The sequence below is a fragment of the Rosa chinensis genome, chromosome 6 (genome assembly GCF_002994745.2).
Source record: "Rosa chinensis cultivar Old Blush chromosome 6, RchiOBHm-V2, whole genome shotgun sequence".
Classification (NCBI taxonomy): Eukaryota; Viridiplantae; Streptophyta; class Magnoliopsida; order Rosales; family Rosaceae; genus Rosa; species Rosa chinensis.
In genome coordinates this window covers 2,328,596-2,349,730 of record NC_037093.1, presented here as the reverse complement: position 1 = coordinate 2,349,730, position 21,135 = coordinate 2,328,596, and the positions used below count along the sequence as shown (strand labels likewise).

Sequence of the window (21,135 nt, the reverse complement as noted above, 5' to 3'; positions counted from 1 at the left end):
CAATCAATGCGATCCAAGTCAGCTGGGGCCCACGCGTTTGTTTTGTTGTTGCCAGCTGGCTCGAACCCATGTTAGTCGCTCACATTAGATCTAGGGTGAGACTATTGCCACTCTATAATTTTCTTTGTTCACCCTACTTGCTCATTACACCCTACATTTTAATTTCAATTATTAAATTTACTTATCCAACCGATTTCTCTTTCCAGGAATATCCTCTATCATATGACATATCAAATTAAAAAAAAAAATTTGTTTAACGAAAATTTTTCATTTAATTTACATCAATTAAAAAGACGTTCTAAAATATATTAAAGTTTCCTAATAAAATCATAATTTGATTTACTTCCATTTCTGAAATATTTCCATTCAGTTTCAATGTTCGTTTATTTCAATCCATATTAAAAAGGGTAAAATCCTCAAATGGTACCCGAACTATCACAAAATGTACTTTTTAGTACCCACAAATTTTCAGGGAGTCTAGTGGTACCTGTAGTATCTCTCCGTTAGCCCTTTTAGTACTTCCTTCAATTATTCCGTTAAAGTAGGGATAAAATCGTAAAAACCCTATTTTTATATTTTTTTTTACAAATTTTTTATAAAACTAAATTAAACTTGGTTAAAAAGAAAAAGAGCTAGAATTTAATTTAATTAGTGAATATCTACATTTACTTACTACTTCCATTGGTTAATCCTATTAATTGTTTGAGAAAAAATTATCTCATTAGTTGACCAAATGAATATATATTAAATTCTATAAAAAAATAACTAAACACAAACAAAATACTTAAATTAATTACCCTAAGTAACCGAAGAATAGTGAAGAACGGATTGGGTATTATTTTTATTTTTTTATGTGTCAAATTACTTTTTATTTATAGACCTTTAATATATTATATACTATAATTCTAGATATGAATGAAAAGATTATTTTACCCTTATTATTTTACTCACATGAGTCTCACATGGCCGCCATATAGGCATTTTTAACGGAATAATGGACGGAAGTACTATAGAGGCTAACGGAGGAATGATGCAGGTACCACTAGACTCTCTAAAAATTTATAGGTACCAAAAAGTGCATTTCGTGATAATTCGGGTACCATTTGAAGATTTTACCCTTTTAAAAAATTAGTAAGTGCTACTATGAGCAATGAAAAAAAGATTGATTTTTTTTTCGTGTTTTAAATTTTTTACTTTCGGTGTTTATAAAGATATTATAAAGATTTTGATGAAGTTAACACTAATGGTTTTGTGAATTGAATAACGAATTAATGATGAGGACGCAACAAAAAGATAAAAAAGAAAATTGTAATAAATTGAAATTTGGATGGAGAAGATGAAGATTAATATTATCAGAAGAGAAATTAAGTAGTTTTGTATTTAATTAGTTATGTATTTAGTTTTCCTTAAAGATTTAAATTTTAGAAAATTAGTATACATATGAGTCATTTTGAATTTAAGTAATATAGTCTTTCAATAATTCAAATATTTGTAGGGTGAATAAAAAAAATAGTAGGATGGCAATAGCCACACCTTAGATCTATTAATAGATTGTGAAGACTTTAGCAGGAGGAGACTTCGGTCTTCAGACTTTACCAGTCAATCAATGCGATCCAAGTCAGCTGGGGCCCACGCGTTTGTTTTGTTGTTGTCAGCTGGCTCGAACCCATGTTAGTCGCTCACATTAGGTTTTCTGAAATGTTCATTATTATTTTTATATTATATCTTTCCATTTCCAATCAAAAGGTATATTTTAGTGGGGTTGCCTTTAACAAAAGGGGGAAAAGAAAATTCCTCACTCTTCATGTTCTTCCAGCTTTTTTCACAAATGTCCTCAAGAATTTGTTACAACATCCAAGAGATAATGTCATCAGAAAAAATACATCCAAGAGATAAGTCCCAACATCACACCATTGTTACTCTTGTTGACCGTTGCAAATGTGAAATCGTTGCTAGAAAAATAAAACCTTGCAAGAGAGTTTGGGTTTTTCCATTTATTGCCCATTGGATTATGCTCATTATATATCATGAAAATAAAGCGGGTTAGTCCACACACGAATGGGCACTGCCCATCAGCCATGGCAGTGGTAGTGGGAGTGCGGAGGCCAAACCAGATAAACTGCTACTATGTGTGGAAGAGGCAACATTAGGCAACATCTTTAAAAATTAAAAGCTTAATTGAGAACCAGCCTGAGCAGTCAGTTTGGAGTATGGGTGATTCCAAACTCGATGAGCTGGGAAAGGTTCAGCAGATTTTCTCCATTCTCTAATATTTTTCTTCTGTCATAACTAATGATCATCCTTCAATAAATTTTTATTTTTATTCTATGACTTGCATATACATTTATTGTTATCCTTGCCTCCGGATTCATCATCCTTCTGCTCCGACATCGAGATCGACAAGTGTGGATTTAGTGAGATTAGAGCAAGGACCAAAATATCGAGTTTCAAGGAAATTTCGATATTCCCGGAAACGGAAATTTCGACTGAAATATCGAGGATATATCGATTTCGGTAAATAATCAAGAAAAATTATGGAAATTTGAAGAAAAACATGAAAATTTTAAGTAAAACTTTTAGATATGTTTATTTAATCAATTGTCTACTATATATGAAAAGAAAACCTTAATCAACATTGTTATATAGTAATTTGTAATAATTTAAGATGAAACGGTAAATGCTGAATTGCCTACAACTCTGAAAATTTTAGAAATAAACATCTTTTTTTTTTTTTTATGGCCGGAAACCCAATGGGAGGTTAGGTCATTACATATTATATACATTCTTTGTACATATCATACATTACACCTTGAATTGCATGAGAAACTTAGAATCACGTAGAAGACTTATGAGGTACAAAATTCAAAATGTAATTGATTGTTTTATGTTAGTTATTGATTGAATATTTACCTAAGTTTTCAGATTCGTAGGCAAAATGAATATATATTAGAATGTTGCAATGATAACACAAGTGTAGGTGCAGCAGAGTTGGCTAAGGCTCTTGCTCGAAGAGCAATGAAGTGACCAAAGGTTTGAGCCTTGGTGAGTTTGTTGATTTTTTTTATTGGAATTTTTGGCCAACTATATGTCAGCCACATGATGTTGATGTTGCATGTGACTGATGTGAGAAAGGGTGGGAAGAGTCGGAAGGTTCCGGAAATTACCCAAAATTTCGAAAAATATCGTCAATTTCTTGATATTTCTAAAATATCCGTCGAAATATACTTGGATGGTCACGGAAATTACCCAAAATTTCGTAAAATATCATCAATTTCTCAATATTTCCAGAAATTTCGGGAAATTTCCAAAATATTCGTCGAAATATACTTGGATGGTCACGGAAATATCGACACCTCAAAAATACGAAAATTTCGATGAAATATCGCCGAAACTTTCGATTTTTTAGTTTTTGGATTAGAGAGACTAGCTGAAAGAAATGGATGAGGATAGATCTAGATCGTGAAGACTTTAGCAGGAGGAGACTCCGGTCTTCAGACTTTACCAGTCAATCAATGCAATCCAAGTCAGCTGGGGCCCACGCGTTTGCTTTGTTGTTGCAAGCTGGCTCGAACCCATGTCAATCGCTCACATTAGGTTTTCTGAAATGTTCATTATTATGTTTATATTATATCTTTCCATTTCCAGTCAAAAGGTGTATTTTAGTGGGGTTGCCTTTAACAAAAGGCGCTTTGAAGCAAACAGCGACCCACGTCTTTTTCTCCTTCTCTTTGGAAGTCCAGCAAATATGGACATATGGTACATCTCTCTGTCTCGCTCTCTGTACAGAGCAAGCAAAGAATCAGAAATTACTGTAACGATTTGATTAAGGAGAGCTAAACAATGTCGATTGAAAAGTGAATGCAGATAAAGAGTTGAAGTTTAATTAACCATATTTTTGCTGGAATTGAACGTTATGCGTTAATTTTTAGATTAGTTATATGTTGAAGCACTGGCGGATCTACATACATCATGGGGTGGGCTCAAGCCCGCCCGAACATTTTGGAGAAAAAACAATTTCTATATATAGTGTCAACAAAATGTTGTCGCCTTGATGTTAAAGTCCACCCGAAAATAATTAGGAATAGGTTTTCAGTCTCCTCTCCGTCATTTTCATCACTAATCAGCGATTAAGTCTTCGTTTTCTTCTTCACTCAGGTTTCTCACTCTCGTTATGATAGCCAGTAAACCACTGCTTGTTCTCTTCCAAATACTTTTGCCTCCCAACGATATATAATACAGAATGATATTTCTTACATTTGTGCATAGTTGTACCGAAAAAAAATTTTGTTCTCTTCCAAATACTCTATCCTCCCAACGATAATACAGAATGATATTTCTTACATTTGTGCATAGTTGTACCGAAAAAAATTTGGGCTTCGCCCAAAAGAAGACACTTGAATATGTAGCCCACCCCAAATTTGAATCCTAGATCCGCCACTGTGTTGAAGCATAATAATAATTAAGACTTAATGCTAAGTCATCAGCTGATCATTAAAGAAGAGTCAAAGCATAAGTGGCTTAGGAATATCATCAGTTAATAATGAAGAGAGAATGAAGTAACAAAAACATCAATTAATAGGGAAAGATAATGAAGAGTAGTAAGTAGAAACATTATTTTGACCATTGTACGATATAGTAGTAAGTAAGAGAAGAAAGACGGAATGCAGGTTGCAGGTTAGTGTTTGCCTCAAAATCGTCTCGGCTCAAATTAGTAGCCGAGGGATTTGAAGCCCAATTGTCCTTCTTGATACGCAGGCGTGCCAACTCATGGCCAATTGGCCAAGCGAGGTTTTGATAAGATTTGCGCTTGATCTGACTTCTTTCAAGTGACTGTGGGCCGAGGAAGGAACCGTCTCAGCCGCTGGGTTCTCTTGCCTTTGTTGCAAGGACTTTCGGCGTCTTCACCGATGTTGCTTTTCTTTTTGATTTTTTTTTTGTAGGTTGCAGAAAGTAAAGTGCGAAAAGTGAAAGAACAAGAATCTAAATGTGAATTAATTAAATTGCATGAAATTTAAAGAGACTGAAGAGTAAATTGCAGGAAAGATAAAGTGCAGAAGGTAAAGAAAGCGATAAAAATTAAAGTAGGCTAGAGAAAGAATGAAAAGGTTGATATTGTAGAGAATTTGATGTATTGATTTTGAGTTGTGTTGGTCGGGGACCTCTTACAATGAGCTAAATGCCTCCTATTTATATTATTACAAACATAACATTTAGGAAAGAAAATACAATTAGGCGTAATAAATTTCTTAATCGCACCATAATTGCATTCTTCTTGCGGCGCCATTATATTGATTTGTTCTTAAACATGCAATATTCTCTCTAACGCCTTCAAACTCAATAAAGTCTCGGCATTAATTATTCCAAAGAATAATTATCGCCGTTATTTCCTTCCTTTCTCATTTCTTCTCCAAAAGTTAATATCTAATAAAATCTCATAAATATGAAATTTATTGAGATATAATCTGTAAAAGCACCATATTTTCCTCATCTATCGGCCAAATATTTTATGGGCCGATTTACCAAAATTGGGTACAAACATAGCCCCCCCATTTCCTTGAGCCTCGGCGAAAGTCGCCGAGTGGTTAAGGAAATGTATGCAAATTAAACTTGTAAATCTTCTCAACCGATGTCATGCATAATGAATTATGATAGAAAGAGCATCGTTTGTAGCATCTATATAAGCCCCAGCCCATTTAAAGCTTCTAACCAAAAATATAAATTTGGTCTTCATGGCCTTAAACCTTCACTGATGATATGGTGAGGGAATTGGTATAATTAGAATCTGAAAATGCATCTTTTCTGGTCATTTAAATTAAATGGCCCTTTAATTACTAGACCACATAATCCACCCAAACTTACATCTCATGACCACCAGTAAATACTTAGCAACTTTAATGAAGCTCCTTAAACAATTAGGCACTCGGCCAAAATGAAGCCGATAACGAATATTGCTTGTGTATATGGGTTAAAACACAAGCATTCTTTCCAAGCACACTTTCTTGCCTCTTTCCTGTGTAGTTTTTTTTTTTTTTTTTTTTTGCAGATTCTAAAGAAAAATAAATAAATATTATGGCCGTTATGGAAGAGGCCAACGATGCTTTATCGCAAACTTGGAAACTTCTTTGTTTTCGGCCTTTGGTTCAAGCCTCTGGAGGTTGTGAAACATTAAACTTAAACCCCATGTAGTAGGTTCTTGTTCTCTGGCTATTATGTAGGCCGAATTTTCAAGCTCTGCATATGTACTTGAATTACCAACTTCGGCTACTACTTCAAATTTAGTCGATTGTGATTTTTCGAAGTCGGCTTTATTATTGACAACCATGTCAAAGTGTACAACCTCCTCACTTAAATAATCAACCTCTTGATGCACTACTAGAGAAAACCCATTTAGAGACAAAAAATTTTGGGACGGACCAATTTTTCGTCCCCCAAACACATAATTAGGGACAAATTTTTTGATTTTGTCCCTAAAAGTTTTGTTGTTCAGAATTGTCCATTCAACACTATTAGAGACAAATAAATTTCAATTGGGGACAAAAAATATTTGTCCCAAAATTTAATTGGGGATGAGATTTAATTTGGTCTCCTATGTTTTTCTAATTTGTAAATACTTGGTAAAAATTTGAGTGGGGAATTATGCTGAATTTCAAAATTTGGACGAAAAGAAATAGGGACGAAATTTTTTGCCTCTAAATATGTTGGTGATATTTTTGTTTTATTGAAGTTTATTTTTGGCGGGGTTTAGCAAAGTTAATAAATATTTTGCTTTATTTACTTTTATTTTTGGTGGGACGAAATGAATATAAGAAGGCACAATATGGTGGAGGTCGGTGGTCACAATCAAATAGTCGCCACAAAAATTTATTTTGCACATACTTGTGTGATGCATGAGCTACAAGACGCAAACCACATACATTAAGCAAATGAATAATGGATGAAAACCCAAAAACGTAGAGCGTCAGTGGGTGAGTATCAAGAAAGAAAAAAAAATCCTTCAAAATGGCCAAAGGACGTTCTCAGAGCCATTTTCACAACACCTTGCGTGCATTCAATTTTAGTTGAGAGCAGCCCGGTACGAGCCAATTAGCCTAGTGCAAAGGCTCGCTTCCCATCTGCCAATTTCTGTAGCGTAGGACCAAATCATTGTTTGGGGTTTCCTTATTACTTCTAATCTCCAATTTTACTCATTTACCCTTCTAAATTAATGTGGTTTTCATTGTATATGTATAAGGGGTATTTAAGTAAAAAAAAGGTTATGATCATATGATGTATGGTTATCTATTTATTATTTTTTTCATAATTATATTTATCATATATAATTTATCTTTAATTAAAATTTACTCAGACATTCAATTTAGCCAATGCGCAACGAAGATTTGAGTCTCTAGATAGTCCGACCTTAATAAGTGTGATCGAGTTCTTCAACTTTAGTGATATGAATGTCAACATATTAGATTTACATATAACAAAATATGAATGTTAACTTCATTTACATCCAAAAAGATATTATAGGTGGTTCCATCAAATTTTTAAATTACAATGAGTTACTTTTTGAGACATGACTTCATCAAGTTTATTTTCTTTTGTTAAAATTGCTTCATCGTGAATTCTCCTCACCCAAATTCGTCTTGAGGGAATTTTTCCTCAACTAGATTCCACTCCTCACTCGGATTTCCCTTAAAAGGAATACTCCTCACCCAGATTCTCTTTTAGGATATTTCTCCTCACTTGGATTCCACTCTTCACTTGGATTTCCCTCAAAGGGAATACTCTTCACTCAGATTCTCTTTCAGAAGATTTCTCCTCACTTCGATTCCACTCTTTACTTGGATTTCCTGCCAAAGGAATACTTCTCACCTAGATTCTCTTTGAGGAGATGAGAGATTTCTCCTCACACAAATTTGTATTTGAGGAGTTACTTCTCACCTAATTTGAACTCTTTGAGAGAATTTTTCCTCACCCATATACACTTAGAGGGGATTTCTTTTCAATAGGGAAAGCATTTTGTATTGAATATAATTTCAAATTTCTTATGAAACCAATTGAGGTGACTTGACTGGCCTAGATATTTGTTGCAATCTTTTCCATTTGATTTTCGACCACACGACTATGAGAGGGGCGTAAGGTTTAGAGGCCTAATGATGTTTGTGTTTTTCAATTCAGAAAGTATTTTATATTAAATATAATTTCTTATTGAAACCAATTACGTTGACTTGATTGACTTAGATATCTGTTGCAATCTATATCATTTGATTTTCAACCATACCACTATGAGAGGGACGTAAGGTACTTAATTTAATAATTCATTATATTTCTAAATTTTTTAATTAAAAATAAATAGTAAATAACTATATATGTTGTAAATTAATTGCCTCCAATTTGTTGATTTTTTTTAATACGAATCTATTTTTCTTTTCCATTATTTTACACAAGTGTAGTCTTTTGCCGCAGTATAACTCTCCGCGACTCAACTCAAAAAAAAAAAAAAAAAAAACTCTCCACGAGTCTAGTCTCCCTCTTTTGGTGGGTGTAGGGTGCGCAGCAGGTTGGCCTTCGTCTCTGTTCGGGTTTTCTCCTCTCCCAACACAAAACAAAGTTGCAGACCCATTATTCCTCGCAAACCAATCTTTCCTCCTCTCACTTTGAAGCTTCTTCTTCTCTGCTTCAGGTTCGTTCTCTTCCTGAAAATTCTCCGATTCGTTTTTCGTTTCTGTCTTCAGGTTCGTTCTCTCTCTCTCTCTCTCTCTCTCTCTCTCTCTCTCTGCGCGATTCGTTTTTCATTGATTTAAAGCTTTGTTTCATTCAAGGTTTGATCTAATTTTCGATTAAAGCTCTGGGTTGTTGGCGTTCATGTTTCTGACCAGTTTTGTTTTCCTATGTTTCTCCAATGTCTAGAAGTAGTTTATGGTTTTCTAAATTTGACAGTGAGTTCCTAGGTTAACCAATCACTAGAGGATCCACTATATAGTTGCATTTACATTATTAGTTTATGTAATCAATGACCATGATACTACCAAGTCTGAGGCAGAAGGCCAGACCCATAAAATGCATTTATACTATCAGATTATATAATCATTCACTCTGTTCTAGAGAATAAGGATTCTTCTTGAGAAATTTCTGATCAATCCATGTTCATTTGCTTTTCCATCTTGGTGCAGTGTTGTTTCCGAAGTAAGTTCTGTATCAAGTTTTGTAATAGTAAGTAGTGCATGCCATTTTACATTTGGATTCAGAAATCCTTCCGGAAGTTTTAGCGTATTAGATAAGTGGCTTGATTAATATGAACTAGTAGGAATTGTGGATAGTTTTTTTTCTAGCAATCGAGTTGGGGATAGTTTAATCTTAAATTGCGCTTAACTTTGCTTTGACATTTCATAGTTGGCTACTGAAAAAGCTATTGCAATTTCAGGTGTCTGTCATTCAGTCGTGCTCCCAAAGTACCAATAAGGTGTTACATGCTTTGCAACAGAAGTTCCCAGCCGCGTCAAAAACTCAGTTAAGGAATAAAGTGCGAGAGATATTAGATTTTGTGGATACCCATTGGCAGGTTAGTAACTCATTTACAACTTTCATTCCCAAAAGTAGGCATTGGCATTCTTATCTACATTAGAAGTTGCAGCAAGGGCTGGTCCATGTCAAATTTTGAGTTTAAGTATTTAATTTACCCTATATTGAACACCTGTTGAAATAGTATAATAGACCTGGGTCTGAACCTAAGTGGTACTCTATTATCTCTTTATGCAAGATCTGCTGGAGTAACGTGATAACAGAGCACAGCCAAGCCATTTTGAACTCTTTGTACTCATTTTACTGGAACTTGACTAGAAATTGGGAGCTGAGGTATGTGAATCTTTTTCACTACATATAAAATTCATATCAAATAATTATTGAACTTTGTTGATACCCTTGATGTTCTGCTTTAATAGTTGAGATGTTTGATTTACTTAATAAGACTATAACTAACCAAATATTACATGAATAAAACTCTAAAACAGACCAAGTCTTACTTTTCTTTGTTATTGTTATTTTTCAGTGCCCATTTATAGGGTAATGTTTGTTTGTAAATGTCAGGGGATCCAAAATGAATAGAGATGTCGAACCTGAAATTGTTGGTTTGAGTAGCAAAGATATTGAACAAAGCAACATAAGTGACGATGATTTTATCGATGATAATCCTCTAGAGGAATTACTATCAGGAGATGAAGATAACACTCGAGAAAGTGATGGATAGTTGGATACAGTGACTTGGATTAAGGTAAACGATTTTAAATGTACGTGGCTCGATAAGTGCATGCAAATCATCATTAGTTACTTTTCTCTATATGGTTATGCCTTCCTAATTCATAATTAAACATCTTTCAGTCGTTAGCATAATTACATATTACTGTTAACTTGGTCTTTTTGTCAGTATGGTCTGTTAGTTTCCATTTTTGTTTATTATTTACTTATGATGTTGACCATGTGTGCAGGGAGACTTTGCTTTCTTATCTTATCAAAATCACAACTGCTTATTGTCTCTGTTTCTTACTAAATATCCACTTTTATAGAACTGGATTAATCAATGTCGGATGCTCTGGGAATTCTCCATTTTTTTTAACATGGTTTAAATTTCAAGTTAGTATTGATTTCCACTCTTGATATTTACTATAAAGATAATTTTATTACTTATGGATTTTCATTCTTGATATTAACTTTTGGTGTTCGATTTTCGTTACATTATGCAGTTGGATCGATATGTGGCTAGGAACATGAAGGTTAATTATGTGGTAGGCTCCTACCTTGATCCCCTTATAGTTAAGGTACCCTTTCTTATTTGGATCTGTAGGTCTGATCACATGCTTTATCTCATGTTTGTTTGCTTGTCTTTAATTGTCTAACTCAAGTGAAACCATTGATATCTTGTGATTAGTTGGTAAGCATTGTGCGGTTTTGGTACTAAAAACTAACTTTTGTTTAATTTGATATTTTGCACTTATTAAATAATGTTGTATGCTCATCATGAATCTATTTTTGTACAACATTATGATTGCTTTCTTTGATGTTTCCTTATGAAATCCTGTTTACTTCTTTCAATATTCCTTTATCAAGGTCCAACATATGTTTTCATCTCCTCAGTTCATGAATTTTCTTGGAGTCAGCGGTATTTTATAATTAAAGCTTTTGGTGCAGGTATACTGATCAGACACATGTTCAAGGATAGTCCATATGCCTCTGGTTCTCCATCAAAAGCCGTCTGCATTATTGATCTTAATTTGTTACAGATATTATTTATAGTTGAAGACTTGTGAAGCATACTATGAAAGTGCTCCATTTGTTCATGTTTGTTGGATTTGAAAAAAGAGTTGATGTTAGGCTCTGTTTATTACTATTATCCATAATAAATTCAAATTTTTGATAAAAACAAATTCTATTTATATAATTGGCGACAACCATTAGATTTGTTGTCTAATATAATTCAATAATTGATTAAAAATAAAAATTAAATTTAAAAATAATTTAAAATTTGAGAATAAAAGGAGACGAAGTGAGTTTCGTCCCCTATTAGTCTGATTGGCACCATTAAATTTAAAATATAAAATAAAAAAATAAAAGGAGACGGAGTGAGTTCGTCCCCTATTCCTCTGATTGGCGCCAATTTATTTTATTTTCCCTCCATTCTCTCAATGCTCAATGAGAATGGGGGATGAAATTTCATTGAATAGGGGACCATTTTTATTTCTTCTCCAAATACATTAGGAGACGGAATTTATCGGTCGTTGCCTTAAACAATTTCGGACGAGCTTTAGGAGACGACTTTAGCCACAAAACGATTCCGTCTCAAATTTTTTTGGGGGACGAATTCTCAGCTATTAGAGACAAAATCAAGTTGTCTCTGAATGGGTTTTCTCTAGTAGTGATGGTGCTTTAGCCCTCTGAGTAGATCAAAGCCATGAATTGGCTTGTCTTCTTCATATATACCATCAATAGGCTCAATGTCGAGATCAAATTTGGGCTTACCATCTAGAGAAAAATCAACCTCCATGTCAAAACTGCAACCATATTGAGGTTGTGTTTTGGGTGTTTGTAAATTCTATGCGGCGTGGCTATTGAAGTCAACAAAACTTTTGTACGCAGCATAGTTGTATCTCCCATTAACACCATATATTGAACTTGAGTCGTTTAGATTCGGCTCGCAGAAACTCATTTGTGAAAACACCTAATACATTAGTGTCCCATTGGGCGTGCCAAAAGATGTTTGCCTCAAAATCGTCTCGGCCAAAATTAGAGGCCGAGGGACTTGCTGTCCAATTGTCCTTCTTGAAACACAGGCATGCCAACTCGCGACTAATTGGCCAAGCGAGGTTTTGATCAGATTTGCGCTTGATCTGACTTCTTTCAAGTGACTGTGGGCCAAGGAAGGAACCGTCTCAGCCGCTGGGTTCTCTTGCCTTTGTTGCAAGGACTTTCGGCGTCTTCACCGATGTTTTTTTTTTTTTTTTTTTTTGATGTAGGTTGCAGAAAGTAAAGTGCGAAAAGTGAAAGAACAAGAATCTAAATGTGAATTAATTAAATTGCATGAAATTTAAAGAGACTGAAGAGTAAATTGCAGGAAAGATAAAGTGCAGAAGGTAAAGAAAGCGATAAAAATTAAAGTAGGCTAGAGAAAGAATGAAAAGATTGATATTGTAGAGAATTTGATGTATTGATTTTGAGTTGTGTTGGTCGGGGACCTTTTACAATGACCTAGGAGGGTCGTATTTATACAATCACATATAGAAGGTTTAGGAAATAAATTACAATTAAATTAAATGAATTTCGATCTTAATGACCGAAATTAAGATATGCTCCATATTACTTCATTCCTTAACCGAACTATTACTACTTCCTTCTTACGGCGCCATTATATTTGATTTGTTTTAATTTCTGCAATATTGTCTTCAATGCCTTCAAACTCAATAAAATCTCGGCATTAATTATATCAAAGAATAGTTAACGCCGTTATTTCATTCTCTTCTCATTTCTTCTCCAAAAGTTAATATCTAATAAAATCTTATAAATATGAAATTTATCGAGTATCAACAAGAAAAACACTATATTTTCCTCATCTATCGGCCAATTGATTTACGGGCCGGTTTACCAAAAATAGGTACAAACATAGCCCCCCTAGTTCCTTGAGCCTTGGCTTGAGCCTAGTGGTTAAGGAACTAGTGAATAATGTCGGCCTCGTTGTCGAGTGAACTCTTGGGCAAGAGAAGAAAATTGCTCTTGGCCTAACATCAAAAATATTTTCCAGCCATAATCATAGAGAACCATGGCCTTTTACGGCTGCCGAATCACAAGACGGCTGCTGACAAACAATTCTTTCTCCTCTTGGTGGTATGCTTATAAATGTTTAGCTCCAAAACTTTCAAAATTACAAATGCTTGCTGCATGATAGCACTTTTGCAATTGAAAATTAAAATGAGATTCATACCTTTATTGGCTACACGTCTCCATTCCACAATTAATAAGCCATCAAGGTTACCATTCACCTTTAAATATCGGCTCTAGTTTTGGAACAACATGCTTACTGTTTTTACAACCATGCATCACCAACTTCTCCTTTTTATAAAAGCACTCGACCGCTTTACTTTCTTTTGGCCGTAAAAAATCGCTTCTTTTTTTTAGAAACGAAAGCAAGAAAACATATAAAAATTATCGTGGTCAATTTGGAGGAGGCCAACGATGTTTTACTGCAAACTTGGAATTTCCTTTGTTTGTGGCCTTTGATTCAAGCAATTGGAGGCACTATAACATTGAATTTGAATAACTTATATTTTCTTGATCTTCAACCACTAAGTAGGCTGAACGTTGAACCTCACCAAGCGTATTTAAATGACCCACTTCAGCTTTCATTTCAAACTTGGCCGATTTTGATTTTTCTAGGTCGGTTTTATCTCCGACAATCATGTCAAAGTGTACAAGCTCCTCACTTAAATGATCAACTTCTTAATGGTGCATTAGCCCTCCGAGTGGATCAAAGCTATGAATTCCGTCATCTTCATATGTCTCATAAATAGGCTCAATGTCGAAATCAAATTTGGGCTCACCATCTGAAGGAAAATCAACCTCCTTGTCAAAAATGCAACCATATTGAGGTTGCGTTTTGGGTGTTTGTAAATTCCATGCGGCGTGGCTAGTGAAATCAACAAAACTTTTGCACGCAGCATAACTGTACCTCCCATTAACACCATCTGTTGAACTTGAGCCGTTTGAATTCGGCTCGCAGAAACTCATTTGTGAATACGCCTAAAACATTAGTGTCCCACTGGGCGTGCCAAAAGATGTTTGCCTAATTTAAAGAGACTGAAGAGTAAATTGCAGGAAAGATAAAGTGCAGAAGGTAAAGAAAGCGATAAAAATTAAAGTAGGCTAGAGAAAGAATGAAAAGATTGATATTGTAGAGAATTTGATGTATTGATTTTGAGTTGTGTTGGTCGGGGACCTCTTACAATGAGCTAAATGCCTCCTATTTATACTATTACAAACATAACATTTAGGAAAGAAAATACAATTAGGCGTAATAAATTTCTTAATTGCACCATAATTGCATTCTTCTTGCGGCGCCATTATATTGATTTGTTCTTAAACATGCAATATTCTCTCTAACACCTTCAAACTCAATAAAGTCTCGGCATTAATTATTCCAAAGAATAATTATCGCCGTTATTTCCTTCCTTTCTCATTTCTTCTCCAAAAGTTAATATCTAATAAAATCTCATAAATATGAAATTTATTGAGATATAATCTGTAAAAGCACCATATTTTCCTCATCTATCGGCCAAATATTTTATGGGCCGATTTACCAAAATTGGGTACAAACAGTTAGCATAAGAATTAGAATTTTCTGTATAATGTAGGTAATCTGAAATTGAGCTAAGTTGCATCTATTTTTGTTTTAGAGAAAGAGATAATTTCATTAATTTATCCATGGCCAGAAGGCACGTACATCATATGTTGTCTCATACAAAAAGTACTAGATAGTCTAAACTACCAAACACATGACAGGTAACCCTCATTGTTGACAAATAAGCACAACTTTAGACCTAGCCAATGAAGGCAAATCCAACACTACCTAAATCCTTGCTAGAGTAACTCTAATCGCCTAAGACCTCAATTGGTGTACAATCAGAGCAACTAAACTTAAATAGCAACAGACTTGAAGCTTCAATTACTAGGCACCGTATAAAGGAAGCTTAGAGCTTACCTTTACCCTTCTCTATAGGGCTAATCTCTTGACCAGTTTCAATGGTAGGGAAAGTAAGACGCAGAGGAGTCCTACTCACCATCTTCTGAGGACGAGGAGGTTTTCCAAGGAGAAAAGATTGGGAGAATTTGCGCACAGGGCCTCCACCCATCTTTCCCAGGTCCGGGGCTTTACCACTGTAAACACGGAAATCTGAAAGCAAACAAGATACAGACACGTGTACAAAAATAAGATATTTTATTAATTCAAGTGCGGGTTACAATCTTTGGTAATCCTCTGATTCGATCTCCGACGATGAATTTCACTCAAGGGCTTGACGCTTGATCTTGAGTTGGAAGATGGTCACGAGAGTCGACGCGTGACGAGTGCTTTGGCTTGAGGTTGGTGATGAACCGGCTATTTGGCAGCTTGAGGGTTCTTCACACGAGCTTGGGAGGCTTCAGGAATTTTGAGAGTATTTTCTTCTCTTTTCTGGCTGAAGTCTTTCTCTTGATTTGAGAGGGGGTATTTATAGTGTCGGCGTCTCTCTCAATTTGGAATGACATGATGACACGTAATTAATTGTATTTTCCTTAATTACGTAATCAAATTAATCAGCGTTAATTAACTGATTTAATCACGATCATTAAGGAATTAGCCAATTAATTTAATGGCTGATTTTAATCACATTTTCCTTAATAACATAATCAAACCAATCAGCATTAATTAGCTGATTTAATCACGACTATTTAAGGAATCAGCAAATTAATTTGATGACTGATTGTCGTCTTGATTATAAATTGATATCTAATCAGCAGACGGGATTTAATGCTTGATTTTATTCGGAATCAATTAATTTGATTGATCCGCTTTAATATCAATTGATTTAGCCGGACCAAATTCATTTATTGCCGTCAAGTATTTCATGTATCGCCAAGTGTCATTCTCTGAGTCTGCACGATTTTGCTGACTCACAAGCCACGTGGGCAATTTGCAGGACCCACATGCTGGCTAAATTTGTTCAGTCATAATTTCAAGTGGTGACCGAATTATTTAATGAATTTTATTTTCATTAAATTTTTGGTGTCTACAAATGCCCCCACTTCAAGGTGCGCCGTAAACATGTTGTCACGTGTTGGAGGTGCGACTTGAAGTTTGATTTTGACTTTTTTTTTTTTTATAATAGCTTGAGGCGGCGCTTTGCTTTCACCGTAACCAACTTCTAGAACTCCAAAGTTGTAGAGATTCTCCCGAAATCTTGACTTAATTTGGCGGAGATTTTTTTGAAGTCTTGATTTAATTTAATTTTATAGAGATTTTTCCAGAAATCTTGACTTAATTTGGCGGAGATTCTCTTGTAAATTTGGCAAGGACTTCAAATGGACAGGTGACAAAGCCCAGTATATAAGAGTATTTTTTTTTGTTAAATATTTATGACATAAATGCTTGATTTTTTCTGAATAAAATATTTATTCACAAAATTTTAGCAGTCAATATATTAATGCCATATATAGCAGAAAATTTAAGATTTCTGCCATATTTTCCTAGTCTCAACTAGGAAATTAATGAAGTGAGAAACCCTAGCCTGTTAATTTAAAGGGACGGCCTCCTCACACTTACTTTTCCAACCTGTCTTCTTCAGCAACAGCAACTCTAGGATCGGCTGCAACTCCCAATTTTCTTGCTTCATTTTCGTTTGCCCTTGATATTGCAGAAGAATATCAAGCAATTAAAGGTGGTTTGTCTTCATTCATTCCTTCGATCCCTTCAGAAATAATCAATACAGTCTGTGCTTATTATTATTTTTTTTTTCTTTTTCTGACAGGTACCTGCTACTACAGTTTTGCTTTTTTCTTCTGAAACCTTGAGATGACGCGAGCAAGCAAACTGTTGATAGCTGGTAGAGACAAAATAAGTTTGTGATTTGTTGTCTTCCTATTTGCCTTTATTTTACTATTATTTCTATTATATGTTAATTCAATCATCCATGTTCCACCATGGCCTGACATTAAGAACATGGGATAATGACCACTTACCCATAGAATACCAAATACAACCCCATACACTCCACCAACTTATTTTCAACCCCAATCACCCAAAAGTTTTCTCTTTTTCTCCCAACTATTCCTTTCACTTAATGTTTATCCCATTAATACCCCTCTCTCTTGCTTTTACTATTCTTTTGCTTCTTTTTATTTTCCTTTGATGAAACGTGGTGGGCCCATCTCAAAATTATTTGTCTAGATATAATTGCAGCTAAATTGCATCCTCTATTCGAAGGTAAACAGTTAAATCTTAATATTCATAATTTCGATTGTTGATAGACTCGAGTTGATTGCTATCTGCAAAATTACTACTAAGGAACTGCAAAAAGAGAGAGAAAGAGGAGATAGATAATCTCTTAGATGTTCTGGAAGAGGAACAAAAACCTCTTGATTATTTGAGCATTGGTTAGATCCGCACATCACTGGTATCAGAGCTTGTAAAACAGCTCAAGGAGAACCCCTCCTTAATGGGGACAATGTCAGAATTGTTATTAGAAAAAATTAATTCTCTACTAAAATCTTCTGATGAGAAACATCAGAAGCTGTTATTAGAGGTATCTAGATGTCAGTCGATTCTAGAAAAATTACCTGCTATAATCCACCAATTGGAAAGATTGGAAAACAAACTGGATTATATCAAGGAACTTCCAAAAACGGAAGAAGAAAAGCTGACAGTTGTCAGTAAAAAAATCATTGAACAGCAAAAAACGCTGGATTCTATGAAAAATATACTGAAGGACAAGAAAGTGCCTACAGTAAAAAAGAGAACTAATGGATTCAAACCATTAGAAAAACCAGACATAAATCATGTTCCAAACATGATTTTTCTAGAACCGTCTACTAGCCAGACTAGTATCCGGTATGAAAACCCGGAAAAAAGAGAAATGAAGATGTTAAGCATCTTTGGAAAGAAGAAAGGAGTACAACTCCTAAATGCTGAAGAGTTCGAATTCAACGAAATCGAACAAGAAGTAAAAAATTCCTCAATCCCAAAGTTAGATTTCAAACAGATCTACAAAAGAGGAAAGTTTGATTTAATGGATAGCCATTATTTTAAACTACTAGAAATTACAACTCCCGCTACAGCAGGTGGAGAGACTGATCTTCTACTAATCACTCCAGCAGAAGTAGCCAGAGCTCAAGCAAAGAAGTACCAATTTATGCATATTGGAGCAGTCCAAGTAGGCATAAATCTGCTTGCTCGTGAAGGAATAAACTGTTCGGTCCTATGCGTTCTACAGGACAACAGGTTAACAGACTTCCAAGCTAGTCTGTTGGGAACACTCGAAGCATCCTTATGCGACCAAGTGACATATTTCAACTGCTTCCCCAACTTCACCACCAGCTTGAAAGATGCAGCCCACTGCCTCAGACTGAGAGTCAAGACAGATGGTATATCCATGAAAGAAGACATGCAAGAACTCGCAATAGTATATAGGATATACTATAAATTGATGAGTACCACAGTAGCCCCTAAGACAAGGATAACAAACATCCCAGGTCTTACTACTGGATTCCTCACCAATCAGAAGAACCATTCACAGCAGATCCACAAAGTTACTTGGAATGAAGTAACATTTCCTATTGAATGGAAATTATCAGGTCCAAAAAAGCAACCGGAAAGAGCAAAAGCAAAAATCTACGAGAGTAGAAGAACTGGAGAAATCAGCCTCAACTTTGACAATCACAGGAAAAGTGATGTAGGTCCTGAGAACCTCAGGATAAACAGCAGTCTTCTGAGAAAAAGCTACAGCACCAGAGAAGCTAGTGTTAGTGGTACAAAACCCACTATTGAAGAGCCAATATCAGAAGAAGATCTGGAAGCTGATCTATGCAGACCAGTCCACATGCTCAGAGTTGAGAAGCTCTATGATCTCTATGAAGAAGCTGAGAATTGTGAAAATCCTGAACGATTAGAAAAACTAATCGAGGATATGAAAGAATTCAAAATCAGAAAGACGAGAAAAGTCTTTCCTTATCAAGATATTGAAATGGAAGAAGGAGAAAGCTCCAGAACTTTCATTAGCAGAGAAAAAGGAAAAGTAAAACTCCCATTACAAAAAGCCCCCACGGGTAAAAAAGGGGAGAGAAATTCCCAAAGATTTGTCCCAGAGGATAATCTGCCTAGAGTCCCTATCACGAACTACGGTATCTGGTTAAATCTAGACAAGAGTCTAGACAAAAGAAAAACCATTGACCAATGGGTAGATAGCCTGATGATGGCCTCTACACTTACCCTTGGCAAATTTGAAGCACCAGATTTGCAGGTGTACTACGAAACTACTCTCACAGGAGTAGCAAAAAAGTACTACCTATCTTTCAAAGAAACTGCCAGAGGAAGAGACTGGCTTGAAGAAATCAAAAATTCAAAGTCTCCGTACGATTTTGCAGTACCACTGTATGATCAGTTCTGTGGAGATCTTTCAAATCTGAGTGAGAAAGCCAAAGAAACGGCAAAGTCGAATATCTATGCTCTCAAAATCTGTGACATGAGATATTTCGAAGAGTACCTGAATGAGTTTCAGGAATATTACTGTACAATTGGTGAACTAGAGAATACTGATCTAGTTAATCTGTTGCACAGAAAACTCCCTGAACCATGGAGAACAGCTGTGAGAGAAAGCATAGCTGAAAAACCAATTGAAAGATTTTCAGTTGGAGGAATTGCCGACAGAATCCGACAATTACTGAAAGAGCAATGCAAAGCCAATCTTAGAGCTAAGATGGCCAAGAAACAACTCAAAGGAGTTGACAATTTCTGTTATGGAATATTAGATATGCCCACGAACTGGGGATGTCATGAATCCAAATTCCACAGAAAAAAGAAAGAAAAATATTACTCTAAAAAATTCAAAAAGAGTAATCAAAAAAGGGATTGGAAATTCAAGAGGAGTTCCAATTACAAGAAACAAAAGGATGAAGATCCTAAAAAGAAATTCTTCAAGAAAAAGAAGAATACTCATCAGCATAAACAACCAAGCAAGAAAGCTTGCAGATGTTGGTTATGTAAAGCTGAAGGGCACTATGCCAACGAATGCCCTGAAAAGAGTAAAAGATCTACTAAAGCTCTCTTTGAAGAATATGAGCAAATAGTAGAAGTAGCAAATATGAAAGGCTACGAAATAGCCTATTCTGATGATGAAGATGATGACAGGTCAGTCTACTCTGCCTGGTCTGAAGAAGAAGAATCATCAGAAGAGTCTGAGATAGATTCTGAAGTAGAGTACTTCGAATCCAGACAAATGAATGTTTTGAAAATCAAAAATTGGGAAGAAAGCAAGACAGAAGCATTAATGTCTTCTTATCAGGTGAACCCTGGTACATTCGTTTGTGACTATTGCTTATGTCATGAAAAGAATGGTCTCCCTATGTTCTGTGAAGAGTCTAAGAAGACTTATCACAAAGAATGCTTCATAGCTGAAGCAAGAAGAAAAACCAAGAATGGCCTTGTCAGCCAATTGGTTGAACAAGAATATGAAGAATATTTCTCTGAACAAAAAGAGAACGAAGAAGAAAAAGAGGTAGAAACTCTGTTCCAAAAAATTATAGAACCTTCTCCTCCTTCTTCCTCGAAAAAGGAAGAAATCATCAATGAAGAAGAAGTCGATGAAGACGTTGAACTGGTTGAAATACCAGAAAAGGTAGAACTGGTGAAACCACCAGAAACTGTTCATCTCTTAGAACGACAAGAGGATACTGAAACATGGGATCTACTTGGCCAACCTTCTGGCAAGTTTGACTATAAAGTCAGATATGACCCTCCGTTATGGCTCAGTAATCCAGACATCAAAGAAATAATTCCTACAGATTGGGATGATGATAAATCTCCCACTCAGGAACATGTTCCAGAGGAATGTAAACCATTCATTCCAACGGAACAAGCTC

General features: G+C 35.2%; 1 protein-coding gene across 1 annotated transcript; it reads left to right on the top strand.

Annotated features, from left to right (window-relative positions):
• Positions 1 to 994: 994 nt before the first annotated feature.
• Positions 995 to 11,401, top strand: LOC112169757. Its single transcript, XM_040508014.1, has 8 exons — positions 995 to 1,036; positions 8,511 to 8,668; positions 9,159 to 9,198; positions 9,410 to 9,547; positions 9,746 to 9,840; positions 10,470 to 10,614; positions 10,725 to 10,799; positions 11,170 to 11,401. The coding sequence occupies exons 1-8, from the start codon at positions 995 to 997 to the stop codon at positions 11,176 to 11,178; spliced, it is 702 nt and encodes a 233-aa protein (XP_040363948.1). The 3' UTR covers positions 11,179 to 11,401.
• The last annotated feature ends 9,734 nt before the right edge of the window (positions 11,402 to 21,135 follow it).